This window comes from Dreissena polymorpha, chromosome 10 (assembly GCF_020536995.1).
Source record: "Dreissena polymorpha isolate Duluth1 chromosome 10, UMN_Dpol_1.0, whole genome shotgun sequence".
Lineage (NCBI taxonomy): Eukaryota > Metazoa > Mollusca > Bivalvia > Myida > Dreissenidae > Dreissena > Dreissena polymorpha.
Window position 1 is genome coordinate 85179288 of NC_068364.1, and position 13451 is coordinate 85192738.

At 36.7% G+C, this 13451-nt stretch overlaps 1 protein-coding gene across 6 annotated transcripts in view; it reads right to left on the minus strand.

Annotated features, from left to right (window-relative positions):
• Positions 1 to 13451, minus strand: part of LOC127847414 (dnaJ homolog subfamily C member 11-like) — a 313717-nt gene that overhangs the window by 292340 nt on the left and 7926 nt on the right. For 3 of the 6 annotated variants that reach the window (XM_052379307.1, XM_052379305.1, XM_052379306.1), the window contains exons 3-9: positions 11314 to 11387; positions 7020 to 7121; positions 5913 to 5968; positions 4068 to 4248; positions 1942 to 2009; positions 1277 to 1353; positions 144 to 268 (exon numbers count right to left, since the gene is read on the minus strand). In XM_052379307.1, the coding sequence (XP_052235267.1) occupies positions 144 to 268; positions 1277 to 1353; positions 1942 to 2009; positions 4068 to 4248; positions 5913 to 5968; positions 7020 to 7121; positions 11314 to 11387 (683 nt within the window). The remainder of the gene's footprint in view (positions 1 to 143; positions 269 to 1276; positions 1354 to 1941; positions 2010 to 4067; positions 4249 to 5912; positions 5969 to 7019; positions 7122 to 11313; positions 11388 to 13451) is intronic. The other 3 variants (XM_052379308.1, XM_052379309.1, XM_052379310.1) reach the window with 3 other exon arrangements.

A 13451-nucleotide genomic window follows, 5' to 3' on the forward strand; every position in this document is an offset into this window, starting at 1 on the left:
TACGCGCCACCAGCAGTTTGACAGAAAAACTCACAAACTGACAGACAGACTCACAAACAGACAGACAGACAAACTTACAAACAGACAGACAGACAAACTCACAAACAAACAGACAGACAGACACACAGACATTGTCCTCTTACCATGATCTGCATGACCACTTGACGTCTCTCTGAGTTGTACACGAGCACAGTGCTGAGACTGGATACAGGCAACACGTTGTAGTGGATCCTACCCTGCCAGTTTTTGTCAAACACGTACACAAAACCTGAATGGTAGAAAAATAACAAGACTTTTGCCAAAGCAATAAAAGTCCCCTATCTCACATGAAGCAGTTATATAATTGTCTCCCTTTGTTTTCAAGGGACGTAATTCTTTTAAGTTTGCCTTGTAGATGGTAATAAAAATTCCCATTTTCAGCAATATTTCTAGTCTATTTGTTGCCATAGCAACCAGAATTCTTGACATAGGAACAAAATAAAATGATGTGCATAATCTCTATATTGCCATCTGTCCATGTTTAAAGTTTCAGGAAAAAAAAAAAGAACTTTTAAAGTTATCGCAGGATCCAGAAAAGTGTGACAGACTGACGGACTGACAGACACACAGAGCGCAAACCATAAGTCCCTCCGGTGAAACCGGTAAGGGACTAAAAATGTTTCCATTTGAGCCACGCTCTGGGAAAACAGGGCTTAATGCATGTGGGTAGTGTCATCCTAGATAAGCCTTGTCAGGGATGACACTTTCTGCACTTTCTGCAAAACATGATTTTCGCTAAAAAGATACTTCCTCTAAACCAAAAGTACCATACAAGCCGAGAGTGTTGTCCCTGAACAGCCTGTGCAGACAACATAAGCTACTATCTGGGACGACACTTTCACACAAAAAATTAATAGACGATTTAAGCTAAATAACCTTGGCAACAAAGGAAGATTACTGAAACATCCATACAAATATATTAAAAGTTTAACAACAGATTTTAACCCTATCCCACTAAGAAGCAAAGTGAAAATGGCTATGTGAAAACAGCATAAAACCAGAAAAGCTTGTGAGTAACTCACAGTCTGCTCAGGTTTTATGCTCTTTGCTGCTCATCAGTATCTAAGGGTTGGAAACGAAGAATTTAAAAACTTGAATCTAGTAAGAAAGGTCTTTAATTAAATATAACTTTCTAAGGGACTACACATGGGTAAAAATACATATCTTAGTGGTAAAGGGTTAAGAGCAAATTAAAAAAGAATCAATCTCCATTAAGCTCGCACATGTCCTTACTCACCTCCACCAAATCCCACTGTGATTTTCAATGTGTCATTATCAGAGAAAGCAGCCAATCTAGTGTGCAACTTGAAGACACTGAAATAGTGTACAAACATATCACATGGGTGGGATGAGATGAGATATGTATACCTTATTTGTAGTATATATGCAAATAATTATTTTGTTTCTTGAAAATTATCTTATTTCTACTTTAATCCTCATTGATGAAAATTGCCATATTTCATAATGGCATTCTTCCAAATTTATAATGTCATTGTAGTGAATTTTATATTGGCATTGTGGCAAATTTTATTATGGCATTGAAGCAAATTTCATAATGGCCATGGCCAAATTTCATAACTGCATTGTGCCAAATTTAATAATGGCATCACTTTACGCCAATCATAAAGTAAATGATCATAATGTTAAGATAGCATAAAGAAACAGCTGATTTCCATGATATTAATAATTTACCAAAAGTGCATATTATTTCATTATCAAACCAACATGTTTTTATCTGTCTCATAATCATAAAGTAGGTGCATATTTGACAATGTATGTCGATTTTCCCTTCGTATCTGCAAAGCACAGTGTTTTCTACGACAGTAACCACATTATCAAAACCTAACAATCAGCTTTAATAATGTATTGATGAAACATTAAATGTTTTCTCCACTTTCTCACCAATTCTTGTTCACATTGTGTGACCATCTTAATGTAAGATCATCTTTATTGCCAAACTGCAAAGCAGCCTGAAAAGAAGAATGAATAATAATACATAACAACAAGAGATGTGTTTGTCAGAAACACAATGCCCCCTACTGCACCACTTTGACTTTATTTTTTACTCTTTTTTACTTTTGACCTTGAAGGATGGTCTTAACCTTTCACCACTCAAAATGTGCAGATCGATGAGATATACATGCATGCCAAATATCAAGTTGCTATCTTAAATATTGCAAAAGTGATGGGAATGTTAAAGTTTTCAGACGGACAGACATACAGACTGACAGACAGTTCAAATGCTCTATGCCATCCTACCTACGGGAGCATAAAAAGTTCTGTTTACACAGAATGATTATTTCAACCAATCACCATTCCTTCCTGCATTGACCAACTTAAACCATGTGCAATAAAATACGGTGCACCCTGTGGTAAAAACTAAGATTCTACTAGTTGGATTAACTGGGCTAAGCAGTAAAGCTAACTTGTTAAAGCGGGTATATACGATTTTTTATATGTGTTAAATTGTAATATATTGATAAAACTAATACAATAACCATATATAGGCAAGAAAAATTATACATTAAAGCCGAATTTCATAAAATGCAGCAAAGACAAATTAGCGCCCCGAGCCGATTGTGACGTGCATATTTTCCTACAATAACCGAAGCATTCGTCTTTGTATTAGGATCAGAGTTAGTGTTCGTGTGTCGTATGAATAGATATCGTTGCAGGAATTCAAATAAACCGTTAAACTAAGTTTAGATTCACATCGTACATGTATGGTATACATGCTGGCGAATTCGGCTGTACAGCCGTTTTCAATTTTAGAATTTAATATCTGGCTTATTTCACATTTTTCCACACATGTTTTTCTCAACTTTTATTTTAATTTATATTGAAATATATATATAGTAAGTTTGTACACATTTTATATAAATTCATGAATATTTGACAAAATCGTATATACCCGCTTTAAAAGCAGCAAACACTGCAGCATTATGACATCTTTTTGTTGCTTATATTACGACATTAAATATCATAATGTTTTTTAAAGCTATTTCCCATTTTTGTTTGCAAAATAACCACAGAAATAGCAACATGACAATGGCATGAAAGCAGAATTCAATGTAAAATCTAAATAAGTGTGCAAACCTAAGCAAGCTCTGCATGCATGCTATCTACACACACAATTCCAGGGCCATACCTCCATCCAAACTCAAGATATTGAGCACAGACAGGTTTTATCTTTTAAGTCAACGTGCCCTTTACCTTTTTCAAACTGGCCCAAAATGCAATCATTTGCAAGGTCTGCATGTAAAATACCATCACACAAAATTTATGAACACAACTTGCATTAAAACAAATGGGTTCAAACAGTTTTCATGATTTAGTAGCAGTGACCTTGACCCTAATTGTCCCAAATAGAATCCCTAGCCAGATATACAAGAAAGCTACCTAAACAAAACAAAAATTAAACACAATATCTCCAATCTCAAATCCAAACTTAAACAAGCAAATTTGTTGAATTGATATCCCCCGCCAAAAATAAATTTTGGGACAGACAGACGGACGGACTGACTACTATACAGATAATGCCATTGCTAATTCCTAAGCCTTTGGTGGGGGATAATTATTTAGCATGTTTTGTTTTCTTCTTTCTATTTTTGGTAGCAGTTACCCTGACCTTACTCGAACTGGCCCTAAATAAACTCCAAGTCTAAGTCTGCATGTCAGATCCCTATATTTAAATTAAGCCTTTACAGTCTGCACTGGCTATCCAGGAACATCACTTTCCCCATAGACTGGATTCTTTTTAAAAATAGTACCTTGTAACTGCACAGGCTAATCTGGGACGACGCTGTACGCACATGCATTATGCCCTGTTTTCCCAGACATAGGCTCATATCTTGATGGAATGCTAACCCAGCTACTGAGGTCTCACTACTCACTTGTATAGTTCCCCTACAACTACTCACTTGTATTGTTCCCCTAACATTCCTTACTTGCATGGTTCCCCTACCACTCCTAACTTGCATGGTTCCCCTACCACTCCTCACTTGTATGGTTCCCCTACCACTACTCACTTGTATGGTTCCCCTGTTGGCCAGCAGGCGTCTGTACGTGGTGGTGAAGCTGCCGGTTCCCCGTCCATTGGCCGCGTTGACGTTCCAGCTGATGATGCCTGTGTCCTGACTTGTGAGGGGACATTCAACAGACTGTGACACTGTCAGGGAGTTGATCTCTGGCATGGAGTCTGAGAACTCACTGCAAAAATTGTTTCTAGGTTTAAAGCAATCATCGATAGGTGGGATTTTTTGAAGCAACAAGAAGAAAACTGTGTGTCGAGTCACCCCCCTCTAGGTCTAAAGCAATATTTATACTTTACTATTTTAAAGCAATCTCAAGCCCTTCTAGGTTAAATCTATCTTATTCCCCTTCTAGAATAATGACAACTTTCAGATAAATATATAAATATTAGATGGAAACTGTTGACGCAATAACAAGGGTTATTTTAAGGTTTTATAAGGAGGACATTTTAATTATAGTTGGAAATTGTTGAACAATAGGAGCAAAAACTGTTTCAAGTCCAATTTCTGTGATTATCCCCACGCTTTTTGAAAAGCGTGGGGATATTGTGGTTATCTCCGGCGTCTGTCCGTCCGTCGTGGCCACTATATCCTCCTACACTAAAAGCACTAGAACTTTGAAACTTACAAACATGGTAGCTATGAGCATATGTGCGACCCTGCACTATTTGGAATTTTGATCTGACCCCTGGGTCAAAAGTTATGGGGGTTGGGCTGGGGCCGGGTCAGAGATTTTCACTCTTTTTTAATGTTATTTTACATTAACTTCTTTATTTCAACACAGATTTACTTCAAATTGATACTGAACATCTCTTATGACAATACGGTAAATCTCAACTATGCACCGCCCCATTACCAACCCTGGGGCGCCCCCTGGTTCAAAAGTTATGGGGGTTGAGTGGGTCATAGATTTTCACTCATTTTTTTAAATGTTATTTTACATTAACTTCTTAATTTCTACACTGATTTACTTCAAAATGATACTAAACATCTCTTATGACAATACGGTCAGTCTCAACTATGCATGGCCCCATTACAAACCCTGGGGCGCCCCGCCCACATAGACCACACCCACCTAAAATTGCCTTTTACTATAATTTCTTCATTTCTACACAGATTTACTTCAAATTGATACTGAACTTCTCTTATGATGATACAGTAAATCTCAACTATGCATGGCGCCATTACCAACCCTGGGGCGCCCCGCCCACATAGGCCACACCCACCCAAAATTGCCTTTTAATATTATTTCTTCATTTCTACACCCATTCACTTCAAATGGATACTGAACTTCTCTTATGACAATACGGTCAATCTCAACTATGAATGGCCCTATTACCAACCCTGGGGGGCCCTGCCCACATAGGCCACACCCACCCAAAATTGCCTTTTACTATAACTTCTTCATTTCTACACAGATTTACTTCTAATTGATACTGAACTTCTCTTATGACAATACGGTCAATCTCAACTATGCATGGCCCCATTATGAACCCTGGAGCGCCCCTGGGTCAAACATGCGGTGTGGGGATACGCGTCGGCCTCTGCCACGCCATTTCTAGTTCAAATTTTTTTTAGTAACATCAGGATGAAAACTGTGGGAAAACTGTGGTAAACAAACATTTGTTATTTGTAAAGCAATTTTTTACACAATACCCTGCCAAAGTTTGATGGATATTTTACTCAGCAAGATAGTATAACCACAAATGAACAATTGTCATCAAATTTATTAAAGAGCAAACAACAACTGTTGGATTAGGTGCAGAAACATGATATTTTATCATTGAAAAAACGATGTACACCATTCTCCAAAGGGGCCAAATAAGGAGCCCAATGACTTACGCATATTCATCTCTTTCAAAGAGTGACGTTGCATCAATCACCATCTCCACTGAGCTCTGAAAATAGCAGAATTAAAGATAAACATTAAAAAATTTAATTCAATGATTATTTTCCTTTTATGGCAGAATGTAAGATATAAAGTAAAATGTTAACTTCCAAAAGATTGTTAATCGTTTAAAGTGAAATTAAATGCTAAAGTTGTTTCTTCATCACAGACACCTTTGTTGGGCACAATAAAAATGCCTTAAGTTTGCTACGGTGTAATGAATATGATGTACGCGTTAAGTTAAGTTTTAGAGGACCAGAACATAAACAGCGCTGGAGGGGCATTCTCAAGATGGTTTTTCACAGGCAATTTAATTAAAGCTGTCAATATAAACAAAATACTTTCCACACCAAGAGAAGACACAGCTCCAATGCATCATTTTCAAATTGTGACAATCTATAGTGAGACACTTAATAGGTACCTTCTGAATCCGATTCACCTACAAACTTCATTTATTGCAAAATAAATCATCCTTAAGATCTAGTGAAATAATCTGTAAAGATCCTAAAGGGAATCGAAAGTATGTAAGTACTAATACTTCACTTTCATTTTACCCGGTGAAACAAGAATAAGGACAAAAAGTGGTAACAATAAGTAGTTTCAGAATAAATTGTTTATTACTCAGGTACAAAATTGTATGTGTTTGTACTCACTAAGAAATCTATTTAAATCAAAGACATTTCTTACAAGATACAACTTATAAAGCCTTATTTCCATCCCTTAGATACTGATGAGCAGCAAACAGCATAAAACCTGAACAGACTGTGAATTACTCGCAGACTGTTCAGGTTTTATGCTGGTTGCATATAGCCATGGTCATTTTGCTTCTGAGCAGCCAAAGGTTAACCCTTTGCATGCTGGGTAATTTGTCATCTGCTAAAATGTCGTCTGCTGAATTTGTAAAATTAGCATTTTCTTTGATTTTTTTCAAAGAATACTATCAGAATAGCAAACAGTTTGGATCCAGATGAGACACCACGTTCTGTGGCGTCTCATCTGGATCCAAACTGTTTGCAAAGGCCTTCAAAAATGGTTCCAGCGCTGTAAAGGTTAACCCTCACATGAGGATTGGTTCGTCGCTCCAGCCTCTTCTGTTCCTCATCTTCCTGTATACGTTTGTATTCGGCTATGATTTCTGCCGGTGTCTTAGTCCGCGATACGATCTGCAAACATCAGCAAGGCAAATAATATACCATCGTCTGAACCCACATTCACTCTTATACCCTATGTATCTTGATTGACCATGTGAGATTAAGCTAGGAAAATCAAGAAGTCATTAATAATTAATCAGACATTGGTTTGATTTTCCAACTGTTAATGGAAATTCATGCAATCAAGTTAAACATTATATAAAAAAAATCAAATGCAGGCGGTGTTTGCTATGTCCTATAAATCATTTGCTTTTGTCATATTTATCCATTATCAATTAAACTGATCATTGCTTCCCAGACTTCATTTCAATAGTTCTATTAGCTATATTTGAAGTGTCATTGCTCAGAAGTTGACACATACATAGTTATAACAAGAGCACCGCCTTGCGGGTGCAGACCGCTCATCTATTTTCTTTTTAAAGGTGAAGGGACTCTCATTTTCAATCACAAAGGAGGGAGGGGTGGAGTGAAGAGGGGTGTATAGTGTGGGGTTGTGGACATTTATTACATTATCTTCCAAAAAAGGGAAAAAAAAAAAAAAAAATCGGGGGGGGGGGGATGGGGGGGGGGGGGATTTTTTGGGTGCGATGATTGGACGGTATTTCAAACATAACCGTTTAAAAAAAAAAAATTGGGAGGGGGGGGTATAGTGTGAGGGTGTGGTGGTAATTTGTGAGATGATCTTAAAAAAAAAAAAAAAAAAAAAAAAATTGGGGGGGGGGTTGGGGTGGGGGGGGGGGGGGGTATAGTGTGAGGGTGTGGTGGTCATTTGTGAGACGATCTTAAAAAAAAATAAAAAAATTAGGGGGGGGGAGGGGGGGGAGGGGGAGGGGGGAGGGGGGGAGGGCACGGGGGATGGTTTGGGTGGAGTCTATTGTGGTATGTCAGGTAAGAGAAGTTTTGTCAAAGTATCAATCAAATCTAATCATAAATAAAGAATTTATGGCAATTTTAGCAAATTTTAATAATTTGACCTTGAGAGTCAAGGTCATTCAAAGGTCAAGGTAAAATTCAACTTGCCAGGTACAGTTACCTCATGATAGCATGAAAGTATTTGAAGTTTGAAAGCAATAGCTTTGATACTTAAGAAGTAAAGTGGATCGAAACACAAAATTTAACCATATATTCAAAGTTACTAAGTCAAAAAAGGGCCATAATTCCGTAACAATGACAACCAGAGTTATGCAACTTGTCCTTTTACTGTACCCTTATGATAGTTTGTGAGTGTTCCAAGTATGAAAGCAATATGTATGATACTTTAGGGGTAAAGTGGACCAAAACACAAATCTTAAACAAATTTTCAATTTTCTAAGTATAAAGGGCCCATAATTCCGTCCAAATGCCAGTCAGAGTTACATAACTTTGCCTGCACGGTCCCCTTATGATAGTTAATAAGTGTTGCAAGTATGAAAGCAATAGCTTTGATACTGTAGGAATAAAGTGGACCTAAACACAAAACTTAACCAAATTTTCAATTTTCTAAGTATAAAAAGGGCACATAATTCTGTCAAAATGCCAGTCAGAGTTACATTACTTTGCCTGCACAGTCCCCTTATGATAATTAGTAAGTGTTGCAAGTATGAAAGCAATAGCTTTGATACTTAAGGAATAAAATGGACCTAAACACAAAACTTAAACAAAATGTTCAATTTTCTAAGTATAAAAAGGGCACATAATTCTGTCAAAATGCACGCCAGAGTTATCTAACTTTGCCTGCCCAGTCCCCTCATGATAGTCAGTAAGTGTACCAAGTTTGAATGCAATAGCATTGATACTTTCTGAGAAAAGTGGCCCTAAACGCAAAACTTAACCAAAATTTTCAATTTTCTAAGTATAAAAAGGGCACATAATTCTGTCAAAATGCATGCCAGAGTTATCTAACTTTGCCTGCCCAGTCCCCTAATGATAGTAAGTAAGTGTACCAAGTTTGAATGCAATAGCATTGATACTTTCTGAGAAAAGTGGATCTAAACGCAAAACTTAACCGGACGCCGACGCCAACGCCGACGCCAAGGTGATGACAATAGCTCATATTTTTTTTTCAAAAAATAGATGAGCTAAAAATGAAATTTTGCCAGCCATTTTACACACAGTATATAAAGCATACAATGTAGTGAAAATAGAGTATATATACAGTGGGTTACAATAATAGACCATCTTGACCCTATTGTTGGACATTTAACAATGTATTAAAATAAACCATGGCTGCAGCCAAATATCTTGTTCTTTACAATTAAAACTGTCCTATTATGGCTTCTATCTGCAGAACAACTTTAAACTTTGTGGAGAGTTTGGACAGTAATAAATTCATGGAAGAAAATCTATGTGTGTAATAATTTAAACCTCATTCTGGAGAAAGTGGGCTTAACCCTTTGCATGCTGGGAAATTTGTCATCTGCTCAAATGTCGTCTGCTGAATTTCTAAAATTAGCATTTTCTTCGATTTTTTTCAAAGAATACAATCAGAATAGCAAACAGTTTGGATCCTGATGAGACGCCACGTTTTGTGGCGTCTCATCTGGATCCAAACTGTTTGCAAAGGCCTTTAAAATTCGGTTCCAGCGCTGTAAGGGTTAATGAATGTGGGTAAAGTTTCATCCCAGATTAGCCAGTGCAGTCTGCTTTTACGGTGGTTTTTTTTTGTTTAAAGGAAGCGAAAATCCAGTTAAGTTGGAAATGTCTTCCCAGATAAGCGTTTGTGAACTGCACAGGCTAATGTTGGACAACACTTGTCGGTAATACACATGAATTAAGTTTTCCCAGAACAAGGCTCAACCAATAGTAACTTTTGATTTAGGGAAAAACTGCATGATTTTAACAAAAATTTTCAGCCTGTCCTTTGCTTTTCTTAACATGGGATTTAACGTATTCTAAGATACAAATGCATTATTCTAATAAAAAAGGAAAAAAATTGGGATGGGAATCATATCCGAAATCGCTATCCGGATAACCGTTACCGCTATCCGAATATATCCGGATATCTGTATTCTTTTGTAAGTAAACAAAAGGCTGTACCATCATCACAACACTGTGAATACGTTTATTTGCATTGTTTACAGAATAACAAACAATATAATGCATTTATATGATTTCTTTATTTCAATTATTTTATTTATAAGAACAATATCAAAGTTGCAAAATACGTAATTTCTTTTAAAAAACACATCGTAAAACTAAAACAAAAGCATACTACGTTATATACATTCTACATACAGTTGATACATTCAGTTCAATTTCATTTGCATTCGCTAAGATGCACTGACCTAAGGTTTTCGTTCATGAAAATAATTGCTTCTACTAAGTCGCGATTTAGTCTGTTCCTTAGCTTGGGAAGTACCAAGCCGGCCGACGAGAACACGCGCTCAATCGGAACCGATGTTGCCGGAACTGCCAAAATACTTAAGGAGTTTGAGAAATCGCGATTTGTAATCTCCTTTTTTTTACAGATAAATATTGACAGAACATTTATTTGATTTGGCAGAGATAATTTTTCGATACTTTTGCACCCATCGATTGAAGCCAAGTAGCCAATTGGTTTCAATTATCGGGAAGTAAGGACCATAAAACAAAACACGGCGACGCAAGTTGGCAATTCGGCCATTATCACGAAGGCGATCGGGAACTGGCAGGGGCACTCGCTGAGCAACAACTAATTAACGGATTAATGTCAGTCTGTCAGTGATGTCTTGTATACAGATTAACGTCGAAGTATACGATGAGGAACATAGTGTGCATAACAACAGGGGTAATATCGTTTAATCCAGTATTCGAATTCTCTTTTACGATTTGGATACTTGAACAGTATTTGGATATCCAGATAATCGTTCCCATCCCTAGAAAAAAGCCATGTCCAGTGACAGCGACTTTTAACAATTGCCCATGAAAATTCACATAACAAGAACCACCTGGTAGTTGGTGGGTCAGGTTTTCTAAGCGTCTTTAATTAAACTTGAGCCTTGCACTGGGAAAATAGGGCTTAATGCATGTGGGTAGTGTTGTCCAACATAAGCCTGTGCTGTCAGCGAAGGCTATTCAGCGACAAGGCTTAATCACCTAGACTGGATTGTTTCTAAGAAGAGGCTTCATTAAAACAAAAATTAACACAAAAACTAAAATGTCATCCCTGATAAGCCTGTGCAGATGACACTTAACGCCCATGCATTAAGCACAGTTTTCAAAGGATGAGGCTAATAACATTGTGTACCTCAAGTCCGTACGACTCCAAACCTTTCTCTCCATACAGATCATATATAACTCTTTTGTGTGCATCTGTCAAAACTGAAAACAAGAGTAAAGGTCTTGATCATTTAATTTTCATCACAATCCTTAACTCATACGTTAAAGTTACTTCAATATTTGATATAAATATAGAGATATGTAGGGTTAACCTGAATTTTCTTAAGTACTAAACAGGACCATAATTCTGATAAATTGCAGGTCAGTTAAGGAACATGTAAAGCAATCTTACACTGTAACCCAAAAGACATGTGTACAGTTCCAATTGAATATGCATAGGAGATACAGTAAATAGAGATGCTGCACATTTACCTTGACCAAATGTGATATAAATGATAATACCTGTAATTGACACAGCATTACGCAGTCACACATCTAATTTGGGTGAGTTGCATAGCTTTGACTATTTGGTGAATAATATAGATAACAAGAGCTGTGTTTGTGAAACATAATCCCCCCTACTGCCCTTTGAAGCCACACCACTGAATTAAACAAGAGGGCCATGATGGCCCTGAATCGCTAACCTGACTAACCAAATACAATCCAAACCAGACTTCAGCAAGAAAAACATTCTGACCAAATTTCATAAAGATTGGATGAAAACTGTGACCTCTATTGTCTATACAAGGTTTTTCTATTATTTGACCTAGTGACCTAGTTTTTGACCTAGTGACCTAGTTTTTGACCCCAGATGTCCCAAATACAATCCCAACCCAGATTTCATTAAGATAAACATTCTGACCAAATTTCATAAAGATTGGATGAAAACTGTTACCTCTACTGTCTACACAAACAAATTGTTGACGTTTTTTCTATTATTTGACCTAGTGACCTAGTTTTTGACCTCAGATGACCCAAATACAATCTAAACCCAGATTTCATCAAGATGAACATTCTGATTTCATAAAGATTGGATGAAAACTGTGACCTCTACTGTCTACACAAACAAATTGTTGACAGTTTTTCTATTATTTGACCTAGTGACCTAGTTTTTGACCTCAGATGACCCAAATACAATCCCAACCCAGATTTCATCAAGATAAACATTCTGACCAAATTTCATAAAGATTGGATGAAAACTGCGACCTCTATTGTCTACACAAGGTTTTTCTATTATTTGACCTAATTTTTGACCTAGTGACCTAGTTTTTGTTCCAAATGACCAAAATACAATCCCAACCCAGCTTTTATCAAGATGAACATTCTGACCAAATTTCATTAAGATTGGATGAAAACTGTGACATCTACTGTCTACACAAGGTTTTTCTATTATTTGACCTAGTTTTTGACCTTGTGACCTAGTTTTTGACCCAAGATGACCCAAATACAATCCCAACCCAGATTTTATCAAGATAAACATTCTGACCAAATTTCATAAAGATTGAATGAAAACTGTGACCTCTATTGTCTATACAAGGTTTTTCTATTGTTTGACCTTGTGACCTAGTTTTTGACCTAGTGACCTAGTTTTTGACCCCAGATGTCCCAAATACAATCCAAACCAAGATTTCATCAAGATAAATATTCTGACCAAATTTCATAAAGATTGGATGAAAACTTAGACCTCTACTGTCTACACAAACAAATTGTTGACAGTTTTTCTATTATTTGACCTAGTGACCTAGTTTTTGACCTCAGATGACCCAAATACAATCCCAACCCAGATTTCATCAAGATAAACATTCTGACCAAATTTCATAAAGATTGGATGAAAACTGCGACCTATATTGTCTACACAAGGTTTTTATATTATATAACCTAGTTTTTGACCTAGTTTTTGACCCCAAATGACCCAAATACAATCCCAACCCAGCTTTTATTAAGATGAACATTCTGACCAAATTTCATAAAGATTGGATGAAAACTGTGACCTCTACTGTCTACACAAGGTTTTTCTATTATTTGACCTACTTTTTGACCTAGTGACCTAGTTTTTGACCCCAGATGACCCAAATACAATCCCAGCCTAGATTTTATCAAGATAAACATTCTGACCAAATTTCATAAAGATTGGATGAAAAGTGTGACCTCTATTGTATATACAAGGTTTTTCTATTATTTGACCTAGTGACCTAGTTTATGACCTAGTGACCTAGTTTTTGATCC